This window comes from Gallinula chloropus, assembly GCF_964237585.1.
Source record: "Gallinula chloropus genome assembly, chromosome: 2".
In the NCBI taxonomy this organism is placed as follows: Eukaryota; Metazoa; Chordata; class Aves; order Gruiformes; family Rallidae; genus Gallinula; species Gallinula chloropus.
Genome location: NC_140086.1, coordinates 35,058,414 through 35,083,970, shown reverse-complemented (window position 1 = coordinate 35,083,970; position 25,557 = coordinate 35,058,414). Strand labels below are relative to the sequence as shown.

At 40.4% G+C, this 25,557-nt stretch overlaps 1 protein-coding gene across 1 annotated transcript; it reads left to right on the top strand.

The window, feature by feature from the left end:
• Window positions 1–503: 503 nt before the first annotated feature.
• On the top strand, window positions 504–23,800 carry TERF1 (telomeric repeat binding factor 1; the record flags this gene model as incomplete). The annotated part of the gene is made up of 9 exons (XM_084260595.1): window positions 504–687; window positions 6,746–6,841; window positions 9,617–9,747; window positions 10,403–10,489; window positions 11,761–11,910; window positions 14,511–14,617; window positions 15,813–15,865; window positions 17,190–17,254; window positions 23,642–23,800. The coding sequence occupies 9 exons, from the start codon at window positions 504–506 to the stop codon at window positions 23,798–23,800; spliced, it is 1,032 nt and encodes a 343-aa protein (XP_084116721.1).
• Between the last annotated feature and the right edge of the window lie 1,757 nt (window positions 23,801–25,557).

Sequence of the window (25,557 nt, the reverse complement as noted above, 5' to 3'; positions counted from 1 at the left end):
CGCGGGCACGGCAGACACCTGTATTCACATCGCTACGCCGTGGCAGGGTAAGGCCCCCAGAGCGCCAGCCGGGGCACCGGGCGCTGCCGTCAGGGGACACAGGGCTCTGGCCCCTGCTGACACTTGCGTGAGGCGCATCACGTCCTTCGTCCGGCCCGGGGTAACGGGGGTGCCCGGCCAGGAGGCTCCCCCAGGCTGACACCACCCTGCGGCTTCCAGAAACACCACCAAGACCCAACACAGCTGCAGCCAGCACGGCCTCTCCTCCTCCTCCTCCTCCGAAAGAGACCTAACGCGCAGTTGCGGCCCCGCCCGCTGGCGGAGGTGACGCCAGCCGGGGCCGGGAGGAGGCAGTGGCGGCGGCGGCGCTGCTGCTGCTGCTGAATGGCTGTTGCGCTGTGAGGGGCGGGGCGGTGCCGGGCCGGGCCGCTCCGCGCCGCAGCAGCCTGAGGCGGACCGTTGGTGGAGGTGGGGCCGGTAGTTGTTCGGCGCGTGTTTTGAAGATGGCCGGGAGCTGCTCGGAGGAGACGGCTGGGGGCGGCGCTGGCTCTGGCTCTTCGCTTTTGCCGGCCGCGGTGGAAGCCGTGGCCGCTGAGTGGATGCTGGAGTTCGTCTGTCGCTGCCTGTGCCGGCACTTCGTGGAGAACTGCGAGGCGGAGTTCCAGCACTGGAGGGGCGTAGCGGAGGGTGAGGGAGCGGCGGGGCTCTGGTGGTGCGGGCGTTCCCCAAGCTGCCGTGGCTACTCTGCAGGCGGAGGCTGCCCCCGCGAAGCTTGAGAGGAGCTGACAGCGCTTGGGCGCTCGCTTCTTGTTAAAAGTACTTTCTAGGCGCGCGTGTGGCCTTCTAACGGCTGCGGTCCCTGGGGTTGAGGGGGTTTTGGCTCTTCGAGGTGCCTTCCCGGAGCACAGGGTAGCCTGGAGTCATGCGATGGCATCAGCGGCGTGTGCCCGCCGTGGGAACGAAGCACGGCAGGCCGAGCTTTTGCCTGCTTGTGTAATCCGCCCCCGCTTGAGGTTGGCGTGCCGCGGGAGATCAGCTGGAGCGGTGTGAGGGAGACACTGTGTGGGGGGAGTGTCGGTGTTTTGGCTGAAGGAGACCAGGGAGGGGAAGCCACTGAACTGCTCGGAAAAAAAAAAAAAGAAGTGGTTGTTGAGGGGTGGGGTGAGGATTTTGAGAGGATTTGGTGAATGCAAGCATTGGTGTTACTGTATCCTCTTGGTTTTACGAAGCTTGAATGTGTAAGCTCGTGTATCAGCTCTGGTGAGGCCGCACCTCGAGTACTGTGTTCGGTTTTGGGCCCCTCACTACAAGACAGACATCAGGACCCTGGAGCATGTCCAGAGAAGGGCAACAAAGCTGATGATGGGTGTGGAACTTAGGTCTTGCCATGAGCATCTGAGAGATTTGGGACTGTTAAGCCTGGAGAAGAGTGGGCTTGGGGGAGACCTTATTGCTCTCTACCTCCACCTGAAAGTGCGGAAAATGCTGGGCAATGTTGCTTTTGCAAACTGGAAAGTGTTGTAGTGTTTTTCTGTCCTGACTTGGGAAGTGGAGGGCTCAGGCTGCCTCAATGGGAATCGTTTGTCGGGGATTTAGGAAGGTAACTGACAACTGTCAGTCCGGATATACAGCCGATAGCACATAAGATAAGGGGGAACACTGCTAATTATTATAATTTGCATTTTCGTAATAAGTTTTGCTGTCGGTTGTGTTAAAAACTTATGGTAAAATTGCTCTCTCAGATAAAGGCTCAGTTAGAAACTGAGGAATACATAGCTCTGCTAAAAGATGCAGATGAAACTTATGCCCATACATCGGTGTCGTGGTTTTACCCTGGCTGAGAGCCGAGATCCACCCAGCTGCCTGCTCTTTAAAGGAAAAGAGGAGGGGGAGAAGGGGGGGGGTGAGGGGGAGGGAAGGGAAAGGGGTAAATAACAACCCCAAAACCAAGAAACCAAAAGCCCGTGGGTTGGGATAAGGATAGTTTACTAAATTAGCAGAAAGATAAAATATAACAATGCTAACAGGACTTTAGAGCAAAAAAATATATGAAGCTGTTGATACACAATGCAGTTTCTCACTGAACCACAGAGCTCAGGCTGTGCCACCCAGAGCCATCCCAGAACCCGACCGTCCCCCAAAAACCACGCGTCCTGGAGCTGCCCGCTGCTCCTCCCATCAGCCCCCTTTATACTGAGCATGACATAATTGGCATGGAATACTCTCTTTGGCCAGTTTGGGTCACCTGTCCTGGCTTTGTCCCCTCCTTTCTCATTAATAGAGAAATATGAAGAACTGAAAGAGTCCTTGACTGCTTGACCACAACTAAAAACATCAGGGTGTTATCAGCACTGCTTCCATTTTAACTCTCAAACACAGCATTCCATCTGCTGCTACAAAAGAAGTTAACTCCATCCTGAACAAAACCAGGACAATCAGACAATGAGAACATATAAGTGGATGAATTGTGACTCAGGTCATAGGGTGAAATATAAGGAATCGTCTGTCTCAGTTCCACAAACAGGTTTCAGCAATGTCTAGCCCATCAGGTGACTCATGGGGGGTTGTACAGGGACTCAGCCTTGGATTGCCTTGATGCCCCTTCTCAGCAGAGGCAACCCATTGGGAACTGTGTAGATAACTCAGACTTGAGTTGTCCTGTAAAATGAGGTTAATCAGGGCACCGCTGCATAATTCAACAAACTGAAACCTGTGTTGAGCCTTGAATTCCTTCAACAAACAATATACCTGGAGCCCAAATCGAGCCACTATTCAGCTGTCTCTCTACTCTGCCCTCATGAGACCCCATCTGGAGTACTGTGTCCAGGTCTGGGGCCCGCAATGCAAGAAAGATGTGGAACTGTTGGAGAGGGTTCAGAGGAGGGCCACAAAGATGATTAGAGGGCTGGAGCACCTCCCCTATGAAGAGAGGCTGGGGGAGCTGGGCTTGTTCAGCCTAGAAAAGAAAAGGCTGAGGGGGACCTCATTGCAGCCTTCCAGTACCTGAAGGCAACACACAAACAGGAGGGGAATCAGCTTTTTGAAAGGGCAGCCAATGGCAGGACGAGGGGGAATGGATTAAAGCTAAAGGAGGGAAGGTTTAGATTAGATATTAGCGGGAAGTTTTTTTACAGAGAGAGTGGTGAGGTGCTGGAACAGACTGCCCAGAGAGGTGGTGGATGCCCTGTCCCTGGAGGTGCTCAAGACCAGCTTGTATGGGTCCCTGGGCAACCTTGTGTAGATCCAGGCTGGAGGTTGGTGCCCCTGCCTGTGGCAGGGGGGTTGGAGCTCTATGATTCTTGGGGTCCCTTCCAACCCATGCCATTCTATGATTTTATGATTCTATGATTTGAGGGTCCCCATTTACCTTCAGTGGGCCTAGACCTAACAAAGATACACAACAGGTAAGGGCTATGTAAGATAAACAACAGTAACTTAGAAAGATACTGCATTTTGCTCAGTAAGATCATGAATATTGTTTCTTTCACCAATAGGAAGCAGGCACCTGCCAGACATGCAATGTGTATTATACTATGTACTATTGTGAAGAAGGCACCTTGGTTGAGCCTGTAAACTTTGGAATTACCTAATCCATAGGCAAACAGGGGAAGGGATTTCAAGTGGGAATAGGGTATATAAATACTGCAAACTGACCACAGGTGTGCTTACTTTGCTAGGACACCCGGTCTTGCAAGAATGTACAATAAATTACTGCCTCACTAGTACGTCTACTGTGGGTCCTTTCTTAGGACCTTTGGTATTTCTAACAAAAGGTGGTGGAGTCTCTGTTCCTCTGGGTGTTCAAGGAAAGGTTGGATGAGGTACTTAAGGACATGGTTTAGTTAGTAATATAGGTGGTAAGGGGATGTTTGGACTGGATGATCTTGGAGGTCTTATCCAACCATAGTGATTCTAGGATTTTATAACACTATTGTATAGATATTATCAGCAGTTACTGAAGCTGAGGCCTCAGGTGCTGAGACTTCAAGGCTACTGAAAAGCTGAAGAGGATTTGGTGAAGAAATGCAAATATGGTAAAAGCCAGAGTAGAATTACTTAAATGCACTGAGCTCCTTGAATTAATATTCATGCTTATGATAGAAGACTAGAAGTAATGAAAGGAATTACTGTCTAGCAAAGATGAAGTCTGGTGACTGAGTTTTGAATGGAAAAAACAAGTACTTTAAATGAGAAATATTTAAGAGTGGGAGTAGTTAATTGGTAGATGTAAATGGCCTGATAAATTTGATGGATTTGTGATGCTTTTTCTGTTAGAAATAACTTTTCTGAAGGTACCAGGTCAGAGCTTTTGTGGTCGGAGTTTTTTAATGTGTCTTTGATTCAAATGTGACAGTATGAATTGCTTAAACTTTCACAAAGAATGGAGTACAGTGGCATGCAGAATGATTAGTGAGGAGACAGATTTCTTACCCCTTAAAATTTCTCATATCAAAAGATAACATAGTAAAGTACCTGGGGGGGTGGGGTGGGTGTGCTGCTGGAGTGAGTTATTAATGGTGCTTCTCTGTGTTTGGCTTTGGGAGACTCAGGCTCAGTGGGAGACTTGTACTGAAATTTTGTGAAGTGGGTGGGAAGCAGAAATGCTTGTCAACACAGAAGCTGATTGGAATATCTCCAAAGATGAGCAGGAAGACTTTTAACCTTTATTGCAAGGCCTTGTGGAACTGGGAACTAATACCAAATTTTGTATTTGCTCCTGCTCAGCAACAGAGGAAAGAGTTGGGCATACTGGTGCTATAAGATTCAAGTTGGGATTGTAAAAATGTACTGGAAAAGCTATGCACCATCATAAGACTGTGTTAGAAAAATGGGTGTGGATTTTCTTAGAAGTACAGAACTATTATTCTTGTATATGTCAAAGTGAGAGCTTACTGAAATGATGATTGGTTGTCAACAAGAAGGTTGATTAAAACTGAAGCAATTGCAGAGGGGTAGTTAGGCTAAGGGAACAAATCGAGGTGTATATATTATTAGGAGACAAATAATATTTCTGTATGGCTCTGTACTCTGCCAAGCAGAAATAGCTAGGTTACCTAGGATTGAGGATTTAAAAACAGCATGGCAAGATTATGTGCCTTCCCTACTTTATTATGCCTCAACACAATATTGCAGTTTGTGTACCTGAACTAGCTTGAGTGGGTATCCACATGGGGAGGAGCTGGATTCTAGAATTTCTAATGAAAGGGTAAGAGGAGATACACATATGAGTGGCTACAAGGGCAAAAGCAATTTCTGGTTGAGAGCACAATTAACAAATAAATAGAACTTCCTTGGGGGTGGGGAGGGAGAACAGATTACTAAGTCTATGTCTCTTTCTGATTGCATTACTTGTGAATAATTGCTGTGAAGGACCTGGTCTCCACACAGTGAACGTTTCCAAAGAAAAGTAAACCTTGAAGAGCTCTAAAGGATTTCAGTTTGTGTACTCAAGACTACATCATACAAACCAATCACAAGAAGTTTGCTTTAAAAATGTAACCCTGTTCTGAATTAAAACATTACTGTAAGTGAACATTAAGATCTCAAGCTACTTGCTAAGATGATCCATTGTGTTTTGTGGAATCACTGAGCTACAGTAATCTACCTCTGGCTCAGTTTTTGGGCCACAATGATGGTGCTTGTCTCTATCATTGCACTCTTCCAAACTCTTACTGAAATTGAACTCTCTTGTCTGCCATTGTAAGCAGTGTTTTGGGTGGGTTTTTTACTTCCTGTTTTGGCTATAGGAATTCAAAGCTTTTGCATCACCTGCCCTTACTGGAGCAGTTGTAAGGGTCTTCTTCCCAACCCAAAGGACTGTATGTTGCCCGATTTTCAGTTTCAGAATTATTTGGGGCTATTTAATTACTTTGTCATTTTATGCTTATCCCTGTTTGTAGGAGATCATCATACACTAGTAAGCAAGCAGGCTTAGTGTTTCCAAGAAAAACAACGTTTTATGTGCTCTAATTGTGTCATTGAGAAAGTTGGGGGTCCCATGCTCCAGGACCCTGGCTTTTGCTAGGCTGACACCAAAATGTGTACATAAACACTTCCTGAGCTAGCATGTCCAGCCTGCTGCTTAGGCGAGTCGCTTGACGTATTACTTACTTTTCATTTAGTCTACATACTCCATACCATATCCAGCACATTATAGTAGGGAGTTCACAGTAACCAGCATGATGGAAATTATGTCATGATAGCTCCCATTCTAAAATATGTAGTAATGCTTGTTGAACTTCCAACCTTGCCAGAAGGATTTTCTTAGTATGTAGGTTTCTGACAAAGTTCTCTATGTAACTCTTACTGCTTTTCATCTGTTGGTTGCTATAGCAACATAGAAATGTCACCAGTCTACATGTGGCTCGTATTTTGTGAGTATTTCACAGAAATGTTCTCTGGAGCTGGCAGTTGTCTTTCGTAGTAAGGTACTGACCAGAACATAACTTCATTTGGGCGTGTAGGATAGTGTGATCTTCTAATTTGATGTGTTTAAGCTTGTGATCTATCTCACCCTATCTTGGTTACTGTCGTGAACTGCAAGGGGATAGGTTATTCTGGTCAAATTCTTAAATATTATTAAAGTTCTCTTAACATGGAAGGATGTTAACTAAATGTGCTTCACCAGTTTCCTTGTGAATTAGAAATTTAATAGATTTAATAAAGTCTGATAACAACGTCTAGTATATTTCTAGCCACACTGTGGCAGTGCTGGAGCAAGACTGATTTAACTTTTCTTTTCCAGCTCTTATTGATGGCCTTTCCAGGATACCCAAACATCAGAAAAAAACGGTTTATCTATGTCAGTTTTTGATAAGAATTGCAAAAGGAAACAAACTTGGTAAGTACTGTTATTCTTTTATTCTGCTCACCCATTTTTTAAACTTGCAAAGGTATGCTTTCACACAGCCTTTACTATACACACCCCCCCCCACACACACACACATATATATGTAGAATGACTGAACTTTACATTCTGAAATGTCTGTACTCCACAAGTGCCTGAGCTGTGTGTGGGACCAGTGTTAAATGCTACTGTGTCTCCTCTGTAGTTGTACTCAAACCACTTGTACTGCTTTAGCTGAGCTGATTTTTGCTTCCCCGCTCAAGTTTCTGGAAGACTTAACTTTTTTTGCTACAAGTTTTTACTGCTTGATGAAACTCACTGGAGTTGAAGGGCTTAAAGCAGTCTTGTCAGCATGACCGGGGAAGGAAAAAGTGTATTCTACTCTAGCAGTGCCCCAGAGGATTGTTTTTATAAAATGACATTTTTTCCAGTTGTGATATAGGTTAAAACCTACTCTCAACAAGCAAAAATAGCTTGCTATGGGGAAAACGTTAACATTTGAAACAACAGGAAACAACATTTATTGCATAAACTAAAGACAGTTGTAAGCGACAAAAGGGTAAAACGCTCTGAAAGAATAACCATTCAAAGAAGCAGTTTAGCTGGGTTGTAGGAGACTTATGATAACGAGGCCCTGAAACTAATTGTAATAGTCCAACCCATGTCCTGGAAATGGAATGAATGATGAACTATGAATATACAAGAGTAATAGTAAGTGTAATAAATATCTGTCTGCTTGTCCCTGTGGGTGTAAAGTTCAGAGGAGAGATCCCCCTTGCACCTAGTGCTACAGCAAACACACCTGCTTTATAAGCTTCTACGGGTTGTGAAGTTTGTTTCTGCATGTCAGTTGCCTGTCAAGTCTAATATTTAAAACAGTTCACCATATCCAAATTGTGAAACAAATTATGAAACTGTTATGATGCTTTAAAACCATATTACCGTAGATAACACTTGAAGAACATGACTCCTGTGTGTGTTCATAAAATTTATCAGTGTAAGGAATGACCTGCATGGTGAGGAAGATTGCATGTACTTAGTAGGTATTACATCAGATGTAGATGCACAAAGTCTGTGGAAACCTAATAGATGATGGTAGCTTTCCTAGTTCTTTATGAATTACTAAAATATTTAATCTATATTGAGCCTTAAAACAGAGTGGGCTGGTTTAGATGCCAGCTCTTTGAGTTAAACACTTTTAAAGAATATTAGAATAAACTTGATGTGAAGTGTCATTAAACAATTTCTTGTTTCAATCAAGTATTTTAATGTGTGTATGTCTATATATGACACTTTACACTTTCAGTGTTTGTCTCCTACTGTAGCAGGTATCAAATGTTTTTTTAATATTGCTTAAATTGTTTACCTTCTGTCTGAAAAAGGCTTTAAGGAACACGAAGGTATTGAGAGATTCTGCTAAGATGCCATATAAAATGAAGGAATAAGCGAGGCTACAGTTTGGTGAACATCTTGAGCTAAGCTGGTAGCACCATGGAAAAAACGGCAGTCTTGTGCACCTGCCAGCTCCTACAGCATCTGTTATGTTGGCATACTTACTCATGCAGATGTATGGTGTTCAGGCTGGGAAACAGTTTCCAGAGTGTTGAGGGGATACTTGTTTGGCTGAGCTACATTTCTGCCAGAACTGGTCACTGCTTGCTGGGAGTTCGTGCAAACCTTGGTGTTGACACAGCGGTATGATGATGTGGGAGGCTGCTTCTGCTTTTTCAGTGATGCTCCTGTGTTAAGCTGTTTACATTTCCCTCTCAGTTTAACCCCCTCAAATATAACACAAATTCAAGACACGGAAATAGAGAGACGGGGCAAAGAAATTTAGGGTAGTGGTTCTATTACAAAATTAACAAAATCAGTATCAAATGTTTTGATGTCTGATGTTAAGCTTAATGTAAGAGTATTAGTAATGTCAGCCCAAACACAATGCTGAATGTAGCAGTGTTGCAAGTGGCATTTTAAATCATTAGTATCTAGCAGACACATAATCTCCCTTAAAAATGTAACGGGTATATTATTAGCAAGGGTAGTGAAGCGGGGAACATGATAAATATCAGTTGGTCAGCAACAAACTACGTAAAGGATATGCAAAGTTCTGCCGAAAGGACCAGTGTTAGCGCATTGTGTGCCTTGTGATACCTCAGGAGAAACAACTTGTCTCTGAGAAGGGAGTGATACAGAGGAAGAGGGAGAAGGAACAGGAGGGTGCCTCAAGGCTGCGGAACCAGCACCGTGGCTTTGTTAGGAAGACAAAAGCTAAAGCTCACCAAAAGGACGTATAATAAGGAGTAAATTAAGTAAACGGCCATCAAATGTCTTTGAAGCCCACCAAGATGTTATCGGGGCAGGGTAGGTGGATGGGTGATAGTGAACTCTCATAATGGAAAAAATTGACCATTCCTTGAAAACCCCATGGAAATGTGTGTCTTAGAAAAGCTGCATAACTGAGCCTTTACGGGTGCACACGTTTGAAGGAGCAATCCCCGGTGCTGCCCAGCACTGTAAGAAAGTACCTGCTTAGTAGTCACCAAGACTATTGAGTTTTGATTTCAGCTCTTCACATCATCAGTCTTTCTGAAAAGAAGGCAGTTACTTCAGGTCTCTTAAACACATCTGAAGAGAGAGACTAAAACTATTTGAGGAAAAGGGAGTTGAAATTATGTGTAGTATATATTACCTTATTGTGTATAAATAATGTAATATATTTAGCTTTATCATTTTACATTTTTAAATACCTTCTCTTTTTTTCCCCTTAAGAGTGCTATTTTGAAAATAATAAAAAGATTTCAGCTTTGGAATCTGCTCTGTCTGTTTGGACTCTACTTGAAAGGGAAGAAATTAAACTGGAAAAGCTTCATAAAGACATCCGTTGCTTGATTCAAATTCAGGTCTGTATGACTTAAAAAGCTTCAGGATGCTACCTATTCATTCTGCTAAAATACAACTCCTTTTACAAAAAGTGTGGCTTATTAACAGGCTGAACTGAATGTTCTAAGTTCATTGTATTTTCAAGTACAGTAATTAAACTACAGATCTGTACAGGTACCTTTTCCTAACTAAATTGGTTCCTGTTTCTCCCAGTTCAAAATTGTTTCAAAAGCTGCTAGTCTGGAAAAAAAATTATATATCAATGGAGTGATCAATTTCAAAGCACTAGTGTTTTGAGATTTAAAATGTTATGAATAGCTGCTTTTCTATTTCTTAAAAATAACTCTTTGTATTAGATAACTTGTGATTTCAAAGGGAAACCCGTAAAAACATGTTGACAGCTACTGAGTGTCTTTTGGGAAAAGTTGAAAGCAATACTTGGTAAATATGGGATACTTGGCATCAGTGAGGGTCCTTTCAAATGTCTGATGGAGAGGTTTTAGGCCTTTATGCATGAGATTTAATGGTACTTCAGAAATAACTGTTATAACTAGATAATTATTGATAATCTTCTGGACTTTGGAACTCTTAAATTGTAGAACTCCTCTTGGGGTTTTTTTTTTCGTACTTGGATGAAATGTATTTCAGTGCATCTTGTAATGATATTTGTTGCAGACTGTAGCAGTCCATGTGGAAAATGGGTATTTCAAGGAGGCTGCTGAAGTTCTGGAAAGGCTGTTTACAGACTCGGAATCAGATAAGGTAGTAACTACTTGCATAGCTTTTTCCTAATTCCTGCCAATGCAGTCGCTTACAGGTGGCACTTGTAAATACAAAAGGAAATTTGTGGCTTGGAGATTGATAGAAGTAGTGGGTAATTTGGATGAACAAAAGGCTTCCAGTAGCAGTTGCTCTTTGCTGTGGATGACATCAGTTTGAACTTCATTCCCTTTCCCATTTTATGAGAGGAGTGATGTGTCACTACAGATTCTGGGAATATGATGTTGCTGTTTCCTCGGTAAAGACACTAGAAAAGTGCTGGTAGAGATGTAGTAACTCCCTAGTAACCAGTTTGCTGACTTGTTCCATTTCAGTGCACTGAATTTGTTCCCTTTGGTAAGTGTTCTACAGGCTGAAGTATCCTGGGGAAGGAAAGCTCACTAGTTATCTGTAGTATACAGTGGGTATTATTATGCCTCTCTCTGGAAAAGAAAACATATGTGGATCAGGCCATCTTCTGGTTTCACGTTGACTGCATCATTCAGAAAGATGCAAGTTTGAGTGTGTCTAAAATAACAGCCAGTGTATGAATTTGCTGGGGTGAAGAAAAAAGCAGAAGAGGGTAGCGGGCAAAAAAAGAAAAAAAAAAAAGGCCAAATCTCTGCCTCTGTCTTCCTCTGGCCTATATTAGGGCATGTACTATGTAAATAATAGCATGTGTATAATTTATTGTTCAGATACAGTCTTCATTCTGATGTTCAGACAGTGCATGCTGTGGTAGCAGTATTCAAACTCATAACCAAGAATACAATCTGTACAGAGAAGTTAATTCTTGGCTATATTGCTCCCTGTAAGATTCAGAGTAGCTGGCAGACAAAACATGAAGCTGCAGTTATCAGTATCAATTTGTCCTTAATGCTCCTGTACTACAGAGTCCTTTTCCTGAACACTGTGAACCCCTTTCAGTGACAATCTTTTTGAGGCAGTAAATAAGAAAAGAGAACCCAGTAATGAGTGGCCTTTTCCAGCTGGTTTTGGTACATTGACAACAGTGCTTTAAAGGTTATTCCGAAAGGAATCAAAATTGGGGTCTCTGGAAAGTTACACACCATCTACTGAGCACATAAAGTCAAGTGCTGGTGTTGTGCCTAGCTAACTTTACAACCCTTTCAAACTGTAGCGTGAAGTTGTATAGGCTTATTCACAAACCTATGTAATAATCTTGTTTAGCTTTGTATACGTTTGGCTTAGCGTAGGTGCCAGGCTTACAGCAGGGTATGTTTTTGTGTTGCATAAAGTTGTGTTTTTCTTAGCCTTTAAGGGTGCAGCTGACAACCATAGTTAAAAGAAAGGATCTGTATGTTCCCCTTCTCGAGAGCTTCAATTATGATCTTTTGATAAGTAAAATCAAGTCTTACGTTGAGCTTTTCATGAAAGAAAATGAAACTAACTTCTTAATACAGGTATGTCAAAACAATTTTCAGAACCTATTTTAAAATGAGCATATATCTATTTAATCTTACCAAGAGAATTGTTAAGACAGTGTTCACTTACTGTATTAAATAAAAAGGAAGCTTGATATTCATTTAGATTGTCTTTAACGTATATTCAACCTTTTTTTATTAGGAGAAACTAAGTAGCAATAAGACTCCTCTAAAATATTTAAAAATTTTTTTTCCACAACTGTTCTGATTAGAAAAATAGCTTGTAAAAAATCCTTCATAAAACGTGGTCTGTCGTTAGTGTATGTTTAAGAGAAGCAGTTCTGAGACTCCTTTAAAGTTACTGCAGCAATATATTTAGTGTTTATTTTGTTTAAATCTATATGACTTCTTATAATAAAACTAAAAGATAAAGACCTGTTAGTTTGGCTAAAAGCTTTAGGAATGTCAGTGTAGTTAGGAGACAGAAGACTATCATTGCTGTTTTCCTGTAAATAAAAAAGCTTGCTCAAGTGATTTAAATTGGCAAGAACATTCCTCCTGCAGTTCATCTTCAGGAGGATTGTGAAGAATTTCTCTTTTGTTTACTTCCTATAAAAGAATATTGAATTACTCAATTACAAAAGCACAAATATCCAAAGATATTAAGAAGCAAATTTTAAATAAACAAACCTGAAGTTCCTCAGGGATTTTCATTTTCTTAACAGAAATAGACCAGAGAACTTATTAAGTGTATTCAAAGTATAATGCAAGGAATTCCTTTTTAATGGTTAAAGTTTAATTTTCAAGGCTTTTTCTTCGAGTGTCAGAGGAAATGGCAGCTGGGACGTGTTAGAGATGCCCATAACTCCACATGAGTACATGTAGGGTCCTCTGTGCTGCACATCCATCCTCCTGTCTGCAGCAATGCTTCAGGTCTGTCTTCTGGTGTATTTCCACTTTGGACTGATTTACTGTGGACACAGAGCAGACCTCTTTGTGAAGAGCTCCTATTTCTGCTGTGCAGTGCAAATAACCCTATCCCAGCAGGGTGCCCTGTGTTCTCAACAGAAAAACACCCCGGCTTTAACTAACTGTTAATCTCTTTCCTCTTTGTTTTGGTGCCATATGCAGAAGTATAAGATGGTCTACATTGCTCGACTGCTTTGTAGGCTGATTTTTCGAGTTACTGACAAGCTTGGAGCTTGACAAGATTGCAGCTCCTACTGCTGATGAAGTTCTTGCACTTCAGGAAGCTCATACAGTTTAGCTGCTCTAAGAGCAGTCTGCAGATAATGCATTGCAAGGAAACCTGTACTAAGAAAACATTGAGCTGATACTTCTTAACTTTATACTTTTCACATCTCCTTTGAAAAAAATAATTAGGGATAAGTACGTTTTGAAATCTTAATTTTACCTTTTAATATATAATGTGGTGTATTAATTTGTTTTTACTAAATACTTTATACTTATTTGTCTGTACGGAAACATGTCCTTGCTTTCTGCTGTGTTTTATTACCATCAACCACTGTAAAAGAGCCAGTATTTTGAAAATTTACAGCTGAAAGATGTGGTAGGTCAGGTAGCTATGACATTTCTGACAGTGAAACGTGTTCTTTTGTGATTGGAAGTATTCAGTGACCAGAATATCTTCCAGCACTTTATGGGTGAATGAGTGAAATTAGAAAATGATTTTGTTATCTGACTTTTACGAATGTGGAGAGTTTTTGCAAGCTACTGTGAAGGACAGGTTAAGATTTCAAGACAACTGAAAATTGGATAGACAGCAGAAAACTAACAGGCAAAAACAAGCCCTGAAAGGAGAAATAGTTGAAATTTGGGAGCAACTGGCTAAGGAAAAAAAGAATGAATAATGGGCCTGCAGTGAATATGTCAACTTTGAACCATTTTGATGTTCAAGTTTTGCAAAACACATCACTTTTTGGATACCTGGACAGTGTTGGATGGAAGATGGTTGGCTCTGCTTAGTGATGATAGTGCACAACCAGAATTTATTTTTATGGTTTAGGCAGTAAGGATACCTTAAGATGCTAGAGAAGAAAGTTGTTAGCAAAGTGTCAAAAATGACTTCATGTGGACTGTTCTGGTTGTTTTGAAGACAGCATTTATTATAGCAAGTAGGTGGGAGGAATCTTGGGAAAAGTAGAAATCTTACAAGCCTCTCGTCAGTTTATAAAGAGTAATGAATTATTCCCGCCTTCTTTTGGGAATGAAGGAAAAATAATCTTAGTTTGTAGCTAAAAGTTTAGGCAGGATGTTACAAAATTATTTTGCTAGTACAGGAGAGGTTACGTTACACGCCTGAAGTCTGGTTAGACATATGTCTTTTGAAGATGTTACAGGTATTCTCGATCATGCCAAGAGGTAGATGAACTTGAGGCCTGTCAGTGTTCAGTTTCTGTTTTTTATAACTGGAGTAGAAGTACTGATAAAATTTGCAGTCTTGATGTATTTTGGGAACACTACAGTTGTTTTGAAACTACTTATTTTAATGGTAGTACCTCTGAAGCTTCTGGAAAGTAAGCATTGTTAGTCCTAATAGACTACACATTCTTAGTGTAAACTACTATCTAGATACTCTGTGGTTTTAACTTTTAAAGTATTAATTCCATTTCTTACAGGAAGCTACAAAACAAGTAGAGTCTAAAGGATTGGAAGCTATAGTATTGCAAAACAGAACTCTGCATGTTGAGGAAAATAAGGAGAGTAACTTGAAAAAAAAGCAAAGGTTTGTATTGGGCATACTGAGGAACACGCTCAGACAGCAACTTAAAACTTGTAGAACTAAGAGTTGGGTAGAAGGACAGATTTTAAATTCCTAACTGCTCTCCAATAGAAAATTAATTGTTATATGTATATTTCAAGTTCTGGCTTTCTGTGGTGATTACTCTTGGCATTTACATCCTGTAGCTTGTTAGTAAGTTTAAGTACTTTGCTGAAGATGCGTGTTTTTCAGTTTAAACAGCTGCCAGTCTTGTACTGTATTAAAACCAGAAATACTTCATTTTTTTTTTCTTCTATGCTTCATTCAGCTCTTTTTGTCCTCCCTCCTAACTTTAGAGTCATAGAATGGTTTCAATTGGAAAAGACCTTCAAGATCAAGTCCAGACATCTCTCCAGCCCTATTAGATCCAACACTCTAGACCATGTCACCAAGTACAAACACCTACTCTTCTACACCGTCAGGGATGCTGACTCAGCCACCTCCCTGGGCAGCCTGTTCCAATATCTAACAACCCTTTCAGTAAAGAATTTTTTCCCAATATCCAATCTAAATGTCCCCTGATGCAACTTCAGACCATTTCCCCTTGTCCTGTCACTACCTACCAGGGAGAAAAGACCGACCCCCACCTCGCTACAACCACCTTTTAGGCACTTCTGGAGAGCAATGAGGTTTGCCCTCAGTATATAGCCCTTAGGCTATATGTCATCTGGAGAACAATGGGGGTCAGCAAAGGGAATTAATCTATTAGTTTTTCTTTACAGCTAAACAGAAGATTCCCATAGTGATAACTTGGAATTATGGAAAGTAGTTATATTTGTGACTGGCAGTGGGCGCCTTTATAACAATTAGATGTTTTTCTAAGAAATGCTGGTGGAACTTGAAGCCCAGTTCCTTCCCTCCTCTGACATAATTTTGAGAACTGCTAATATTCTAGGTTTATCCCTACTTGCTTTTCATGGAGAATAAACTGACCACTGTCTGTGGTCAGGATAGAGCCTGTGTTTCTGCAGTTTTATAATTCAAACACATGGCATTAGTCAGGGAAATTGACTGATGCAGGCAGAAGATACTTGAAGACCTTGTAACACATGATTGAAAAACCTATGGAAACATTTCTACACTGTGAAGAAGTAAATATTGCTGATTCACATAAGTGGAAAGTTGCTGCCTAAGAAATTATATCTTTGCTTTTTAAAAGATTAATGAAGAAGCAAGAGAGTACCATAAATAAGTCACCTGGAGACATTAAAAAAACCCCACAGCAAGGCAAAAATTCTTTTTTTGTTGTTGTTGCTCTTGGTCATAGTAAAATGTGGTAATCTACTTAACAGTCAAGAGTCCAATGTAGCTTTTAAACAGGTATCCTTTAATTGCAGCCCTGGGTGCTCAGGGGATCATTCCTCCTAAGACACACCGAACTGTAGGTGTAGGTTGTTTGTATATAAGCATTGCATACATATTCAACAGAATTATGGGAAATGTAATACATATTCATAGCTATTTTGGGAATTGGGGCTTCTACCTCTTCCTCCTCTTATGGTATTTTTGCTTCACAACTAATTTGAGTTGAGAGGCACTCTTTCATCCTTGCCTTCCTCAAGGGTTGCAGCTTCATCCCATCACACTCTTCAGTTCATTAAAGTTCATGGTTGGTCCAATTTCTGCATACCCATCCGATTACCTCAAGAATTCCTCTTATATGTATCTACAAGGTGTCCTCAAAGCTCTGCTTATCTACAAAGTTTCCTCCTCAAGGCCTTTCTTCTGCTAAATTCTTCTTTATTTGTGGCTTTCTTGTTAGTATGTTATTTGATAAATCAAGGATGTGTTGTTTGTTTAGGGGTCCTGTTACATTCTAGCTACAGTTGGTTTCACAAAGGTCTTTTCATTACACCTTTGCATCTCTTCGGTAGACCTTTCATGAAGTTTTGGTGGTTTTACTGAGGTTCTGTGCTCTTTGCAGGCTTCATTCAGGACAGATGCAGAAAGTGAGCAGTGTTCTTCAGAGTGAGTACCAGCTCATTTTTACTCTTTGAAAACAATGTCTTGTCAAATCATCCCCCCCCCCCCCCCCCCCCGCCCCGCCCTGCCCCGTCGCTGATAAATGGGTTGGTGGTTTGATAATTGTTATTCAGTTGGACAAGCTCTTCCCTTGGATGCTTACCAGTTAAAACCTGGCATGTTCTATAGAAGTGGTCAAACCTGTATACAAAGCCTCATAGTTCTGATTGTTGGTTAGTTTTCATACTATGTAAGATGAGAACAGTATGTACCATAAGTGTTTTGCCAAAATGAAATAAGTGTTTATGTACCCAAGTTTACCTAATTGTTTAAAGTATAATTCTTCTGTGAGCTCTATTGCATAGAAAATATAGTGACTTTTTTTAAACAGATTGTTTTTTGAGTCCTTGGACTAAGGTGACATTCATGTGTATACAAATAAAAAAGTATTTTCATATATGAAGAGACACTGAAGTCTCCCAGTCTTATCAACACATATCCTTGTCTCATGTAAATGGAAGAAGGCTTAATGTTGACTCCTTTTTAGTGTGGACATGTGTTAACTGTCTTCTAGGTGTTGAGAATTTGGAAAATGTGGAAAAAACTGGAGATGTTTTGGCTTGTGGCCGAAGAAAACGGGTTTGTAACCATTCTCTGTTCTAATTGCATAGAACTGTTTTCCCAACTTCATTTGACTCTGTCTCCAGAATGCCTGGAATTAAGATTCTCTACACTGCTTGAGCTGTGCTACACCTCCTGAAAACATTCAAGTTCTAATATGTCTCTAAAAAAAATCCTTCTGTTTTTTATAGTATCAAATATTGTTCCTACTGCTTATGAGCCTTTAGTTTGTTGAAATACATTATTACTAAAGCTTACTCTTTTACTCTTTTTTTTTTTGAAATTTTTTTTTCTTCACCTGTTTTAAAAATCTTTCACTGTTGGAATTAAAGCATTCAGAATGTTATTTGCCCATGAGAGTTTAGGGCAAACATCAAAGACCTAATTTTGTTTTACTACTTTAAAATTTAGCAATTTTATAATTAAATACTTTGCTTATATAAAGTAAAACGTATACATTTACTTGGGAAATACTTCTAGTTTTTATAAACCAAATTATAAGGCCTCTCTAACGCTACATTTCAAATACCCTTTAAGACAATGCAAAAGACAAAGCCTACTTCAGTGAATTAATTTTAAAATAATTAATATGTTCACTAATGCTAAAATTCCCTACTGGTGGGAATTAGGGAAGTGTATGTCTTAATAAAGGTACTTTGAAGATGATTTGATGTTGGGGTGAACTGTTAAGAACTGATTTCAGTGCAGAACTAATTTTCTTCAGTTATGATAAGCATTTATTAATGAAATCAATATTATATAGATATATTCCTATTCTTGGATTCCTCTTGAGAATGTCTTAGGAAGCAATATGGAGTCTCTTTGTTTAGATAACAGTGCAAATTATCAACATACACCCATTTGGGTGTGAGCTGTTTTACTGTTCATTTTGACACTTTGTCCTTCCCTGTTACATGAAAAACAAACCTGCTTATTTTTTTTTCAGACTCTCCTTGAGGGGAATTGTACTTATCCTTAGTTCTTAAAGCATTTTTACTGAAGTGTTGGTTTAATCTTTAGTTACATGCTGCCCTCACCTTGGTTGAGGTCCCAATGACAGCTCATCTATCATTGGAGGTTGAGCCCTCTGCGACATACAAATAGTGCTTCACTTCCTCACAAATCTCAGTAATAGTGAAATCACTGAGAGCATCTTTAAAAGCTGCAAATAGAGACAGTGCTCTAAAATAAAAAATACCAGCACTTACTGGATTTGCTTCATACTTTATTCTGACTTAGACTTGGGCAAGATACATGTCAGCCAGTTGCTGGTAAGCACGCATGCTTCCATCAACCTTGTTTTCAACATCAAGATTTAGACTTACTGGTTCACAACTGACACGAAGCTAATGACAGCTTTACACTGGCCTATTTTAGTGTTGAGGTGGTCTGTTATGAGGTCAGCTACAAGTACTGTATCTGGGTCTAGGGCTTGTGCCCGCATCTTGCTGGGGGAAAAAGGTGCTTAATTCTGTTATCATAATTCAACCTTAATTGAAGTTTAAAGACTACATTTATAGAAAACTACATTTGATAGGTAGCAAAGAACTCATTTTAAATCTTATATAAAATTGAAAGAAATTAAGATTCAGAACTACGTTCACTTAAACACTTGGGAAAGTAGGCATTTAGTCTCTGCATTATATTTATGCCATACTCCCTGACAGTGAGACCACCCATAAAAATTGTATAGAAAGCAATGATACTAGCCCTTTTAACAATAAATCTGCTCCTCTCCTTAATAACCTGGACTAGAAAATTGCCTGCATGCATGAAAGAATGCAGTGAATGTCAGAACCGTTGACTTCTAGAACTTCCTTTTCCATGTAGTCCCTCTTTCAATGTCGGCATTGTGTGCGCTTGTTTTGCAAATGGCATTTCATTGCAATGGTTCAGTACCCACATTCAGCCTTTCATTGCTGTGTTTTCAGTTAGCTGCATGCAACAATCTGCAGTGCTATTGAAAGGAAGCATACTTTATTTTCTCATTCCTAAATTAGGGGATGCAGGAGTTGCAGAATTTAGGGAACTGTTTGTACTCAACTTCATATCCCCTATATGTATGGTGAGCCTTGGGAGTTGATGAAAACCTGATTGACATTTTGCTTAAAGAATATGTCTAAAAATCTGGGTTTTCAGAATTTAGTCAGACTTGTACAGGGGACGAAAAAATTCCACACAGCTGAAGTTGAAGGGTGGGGAAACCAGAGCAGAGTCCCAGAACATACAATCAAAGGAAGACAGGTTACTAGAGCAGAACCAACTAAGGAATAACAAGATGTTTAGATATGTGAGGGTACATCTGCACAGTCTGTCTGGCAAACTCAAGCTGACTCTGCCAGCATCCTGAGCTAGCCAAATGTCACATTGCTCTCGACCAGGCGCTGTGATTATGTTAGCTCAAGCGTAGTGCTGTTAATGTCCTGTCTCTAAACCAGTCTTGGTAGCCTCTAACAGTACAATGCTAGAGTCTATGTAATTGCTATCCCAGTGGCAGGTTGGAGGTGTGCAAGTTACTGCTCTATACAGTTCCTCACTGAAAGGAAAATTAGCCTCTTATTTATCTATAAGGCAGGCTTCTTATTTATATATTAAACTGAATATATTTATTTTTAACAAGGCTCAATACAAAAAAAAATTAAAATAAACAAGCAAAACCCAACCCTCTTAAAAGCAAATGAAATTGTTGCAAGTAACAAGGGCTGCAATTGTCTGTCGTGCTGGAAGTATGTGAATTATCTGGTACTTTGGGTCAGGCATAACTGTGTTACTTGAATAAAGATTTTATTTAGGAGAGTTTTCTGGCATGCTCTGAAATGAGATAAGCTAGATGGTTGCAATGGAATCTCTGGCCTTTTAATAGTAAAAAAAAAAAAATCACCAAACATTCGCTGCTAATGTTGCAAAAGATCTGGGGAACAGGAAGGTCTGGGGAAAGGAGGGGTTTTTTTGATAAAGGGTAGACTACTTTAGAGAAGTTTTAAGTTTCTAACTTTTAGAAATGCAGCTCAACTACTGCTACTCAATTCTTCCGCTGCTCAGTGAGGTTTTCAGTGATCCGTTTCTTGAAGAGGCACTGATAATTGCATGAAGCTGAAATAAGTCCAACTTTCAGAAGTGAAGTTTGATCTTAAGGTACTTCAACTTGCACTGTATGTAGATGCCAAATTTTCACTTGTTACAGGATAAACAGAGTATAACTTTGATCGGGCTGAATGTTATCTGAGCTCCTTCCCACACAGGCACAGGGCACTGATGGAGCTGGTCACACAGGCTGTGATGGATGAGGTGCTGCCCTTAACAGCACCCATGCACTGTACCCATGTAAACATAAACAGCTGAGCTCTCTTGTCTGGTAGATGTTCAGTGCTGAAAATGCACGCAGGCAGGTGAATGGTTGCAGATGCCCAGGTATGGGCAGAGCTTCTCTGTCTCAATCCCAGCCCTCTTACCTGCCTCTTGTGTCCTTTGCTTGCTGGCTGATGCACCAAATACCAATGCTTGCACTCTCATCAAATAGGCACTTTGTGTTCTGTCTGTACTTCTGTGTGCATTTTCAAGATGTCTCCCTTTCAGGCAAAAGACAAAGTTTTCATTCATTTAAGGAGATGAAGGAAAGTCAGAGGGGGTCTGTCCTGCTCAGGTGTCAGCTCAGTCACTGCTACCAGGCTGCCCATCCAATAAAGACTCGAAGAAAATGCTGCAAGGCACACAAGGGCTCATCCTGGACGCAGTGTCTATTCTGAGCCCTCTGTTGTGGATTGGACTGTCAACATCAGGTCCCAAAGAACCTCATGCTGGAAATGTGGAAGGGGAGGGGATAATTGGCAGTCTTGGAACCGCCCCCACTCTTTGCCCTTGTAGCTGACTTAACTCCAAACCCTTTCAGGGGTGGCTGTGTGTGCCTTCAGCCCTATTGTAAACCTAGCTTGATCATTCCACATTTATACGATGTTAATAGCTAAAATTAACTCAGAAACCCAAACAACCCCTCCTAAATTTTAGCAGCTAACAGAAGTATTTGTACCAGAGTGGTCCAGGCAAGAATTACCTTTTCCTCTTTAAACCTGCCCCCAGCTGCTGGGATCCAGCAGTTCCCACAGGCTGCGTGAGCCTACAGATGACCCTTGGCTGAAGCCCCGGCAGGGCTTTCCAAAGGTCTCATACCTTTCCTAGCAGTAGCAGGGAGTAGCCTATGGGTACTCCCCTTCCCAGTACCCAGATGTTATGGAGAAAGTAACCTGAAGTACACTTCAGATCCATTCAGAGCAGAAGCGGCTCATTTCTGTGGCTATAGCAGACAGGGACCAGTGGTGACAGCCTCTGCTGCTGTGAACCCTGCTCAGCTGGGGCTGCTACAGAGTTCCTATAACCTTTACAGCCCATTTTTCACCAAAACTGTCAGATATATGCTGCATAACAGGGACTGAAATTAATCAGACAAGGAGGGTCTAGACAGTAAGTACATCCTTTTACAAAGAGTTCACTCCTTTGCCAATTAAATACTTCTGAAGGCCAAGACCATTAGCTGCAAATGCTTCTTAACTACTGAGGCCTGCAAAGGCCTGTGAGACATTAATTATTTTCCTTTCACAGCTGAACATAAGTATTTGCGGTGCTTTTGGTCACTTGATATGTGAATTTCATAGTGCTCTTATGAACAAAAGCATTGGCCTTTTTGATATTTCAGACCAATTCCAAAACAAATAAAAGCAGAGTCAGTGGTTGAATGAAGAGCTAAGAGCTTGGTTGGATTTTCAGCAGTTGTGTGCTCGTGGCATGCACATAAATAGATGCAGGTTTTTTTAAGTCTGGTAACTGATATTTAATATGGAACCTGCTGGTGCTCACAGAAATAGCAGCGTGAGACTAGTAAAAATGTCTTTTCATAACTTGTTATGGTCCGTGAGACCAGCTGGACATCTCCAGTGCAAGAAGCAAAAGGGAACACACAAATTATAAATGGAACAGCTACACAATTCTCTGTGCATCTCAATCTCGTTAACATTTTCAAGTTTACATTTTTTCCTGTAAAGTTAAGTCATTACATTTCACGTTTTTAAGAATAAATTTAGAAAGAACATGCTATCAAACTGCAGGTTAAAATAGAAATCAATATTTTTTTTAAACAGTTTTCCTGCACAGTTATTTCAGCTGGGGATCCTGTCCTGTGTTTGCATAGATGATACACAATTTGGTTTGCCTAAGGAGGTGTGCTGATGGTATTAGTTGTATATTAAGCAAACAAGGATTTGAAGAAATTTGTGGAGGATCTGATTCTAGTGATTTCATATTGAAGTTGTTAATTGCTATTCCAGAGTTAAAAAAAAATAAATTACTGTATGTAATGCTCCTATATTAAAGATAGGTATGATAGGATATATATGATCAGTAAACTTTTGTAAAATATATACATGGGCTTTGAGCAACCTGATCTAGTGAAGATGTCCCTGTTCACTGCAGGGGAGTTGGACTAGGTGACATCAAAAGGTCCCTTCCAGCCTTACACACCCTATGATATTTCTATAAACAACAAAAAATTAATTGATATTCAGTTCTACCTCACATTTTAAAGGCAAGTTTTTAAAAATCCAAGTATTTAATTTTTTTGAAGTTTCCATTTTCTTTCAGACTCTGTGCAGTCTTAAAATCTTAATGAGATACTTGTATCAAAAAGCAACTAGGGTACAGCGGAGAACTTCATGGGGGGAGAGATTGCTTACAGGTGTATTAACTGCAAGTAATTTTCTCTCCTTTTATTAGAGAAATGTCATCCACCAAAGATAAAAACACTTGTAGGTCATGGCAGTGAGAATTAAATAGTGGTCTCAACAAATGGCCAGAAACAGCTGCATAGCTGTTGCCTGAGGATATGGCTGATCTCACTTCCAAATGGAAGTTGTATCATTTTGCTTCTGTCAGAATTTTAAATCTTAGGATTTGTTTTTTCTAAGCACACTGAAATTCCTTTGTTGTTGGTAAATTGTGTTTTGATTCTCAGTCCCTAGGTTCCTGTGCCACAAAATGCTTTCTCTTTTGTGGTGCATACTGGGATCAATCAAGGTTTGTCTCGGCTGAAGTAGCTAATAACATATAACTTTGGAAAGAATGTTTTAAATGAAGCAGAACATTGTCTTATGTCCTTCTCCTTTCCTTTTCCTCCTTGTGAATGCTGAAGCACATGGTTCTCTTCCTAGGTGATGTCTGCTGCTATCTTGGTAGCTTTTGTTGTTGTCTTCAGTGTCAAGTTGTGTGATGCTCAAAAGAAATCAAAATGACATCTGTACTTTGTAATACCTGGAGGGGTGTATAAAGACTTGATTTTGTATTTGCTATAAGCTTAGCAATTTCATTGAAGCATTTCTCTGTTCATATGCCCAGTGTTTTCCTCTGTTCTTCCTCTAGCGATGGACTCACAAAGAAGACTCGCAACTGAAATCAGGAGTAAAGGCGTTTGGAGTGGGTAACTGGGCTAAAATTTTGGTCCATGGTGAATTCAACAACCGAACTAGTGTCATGTTAAAAGACCGGTGGAGAACACTGTGCAGGATCGAACAATTCTAATTTGGACTACAGAAATCAACCTTCTTGACGTTTCCCTTCATAATGACCTAGCCTGTCTTTTCAGGATAGCAGCTTAACTTTAGTCTGAAAGTGTCCAACAGCACTGCTGCCCTAAAACATTAAACAGTAGTAATAGGCATGAAACATTCACGGAAGCTCATGTGCTTGGGTAACAATGACTGGTATGTAAAGCCTAGCCTTTTCTCTACACACAATAGATGACCTAATTTCTGAAATGTGGAAATGCTTGCAGTGATTTAAGAAAGATCAGTTATGTCCATAGGGGTACAAAATGACTGGCAACATGTTTAGCTTGATAGAGGCTAGTACAGAGCTAAGATTGAACTTTCTAGCATTTTACTTCTTGCCATGTAGCCCATTCTAATTGACATATTTCACGTTGAAATTTTGGTCAGACTTGTCATCTCTGTCAGTAAGTTATATCAAAAAATACCTATGTATTGGTATAGCTAATTTTACAAGCTAATTCCTGGGTTTTGCACTTTAAAATGTGAACTCCTTTTAATTTTGTAAGTAGTAAATGTGATGGTTTTGAGGATTGTGGGGTTTTTTAAAGAATTAGGCTTCGGTTCTAGGTGGGTAATTTTTTTGAGCTTATGTCTATTGGCATAATACTACTTTTTATCTCACATCTTAACATCTCTCGATTTTCTTGTGCTACCTACCTTGTCTTGAAAAATGGTTTCTTCTAGATAGGGAAAGCTAAAGCTCTAAAAGGAATGTTCTGCTCATGACCGACTGTGGCAGACCACCTCAGAAAACCTGCATTTTGCTTTGTCATACTCGAGTCTTGAACATATCACACCATTCTTTTGAAACTGAAGTCTCTTCCAATTCAGATTTGTTCTGTACCCTTGGCCTTAGATAAAACTTTGAATTTACAAGAAACTTACAAGCATCTGTCCAAACTGGTCATAATAAAATAAACCTCTCATGTTTTTTTTTACTCTATACAAAGGAAGAGATATATTCTTGAAGGCTGACGTATGCAGGAAGTGTTCAGATAATCACTGGTTTCTGTTTTGGAGGCCTCCTTGCATCAAGATAAAATGGTGAAGTCCAGTTTCAAAGATTTGTTTCACGTTGTTATTGTGGAGAGGACCTCACCCAGGTCACCTTCCCCATTCTTGATACCAGACGCTACAGTTTGTTCTTGCAGCCATTAGAAGCAGCAGCAAGTCTCTAGGTTCCACAGAGATGCTGCCGGACAGTAAATTTTCTAAACCTTAAGATAAAATTTCTTTTTAACAAACACTGTGAATTTCAGGATCTTGATTAAATAGAGGCTTTGTCCTTCAGCAATAAATGCTAGAGCAGCTGGAAGCCAATAACTGAAAAAGAAGGCGTGGCAGGTATCTGACAAGTGCAGAAGTGCAATGTGCAGCCTCTTTAATGCTGCTACAATGAGTCTAAGTACATAACGCTTAACAAAACAAGGATCTGAGCTACCTGCATAGCAGCTCTGCCAGTGCTCGAATATTGCAGGTTTCTGTGTTAATCATTATACGTGAGCAGTTTGACAGGTAACAAGTGATTTATTTTTAGCGTTTGCCAAGGCTCTAGTCACAAATCCTGTTTAGATTCTCCTGCCACCAAGTTCACACTGTGTATCAGTGACATGAAGTTCTGAGCAAGACTACTTCCTTAACAATGCTTACTAGCCTTACATCTTTATGAGGGTGGCTGGACATGAAACATGCAGTGTAGAGGAAGAATACTTACCCATTTGTAGTATA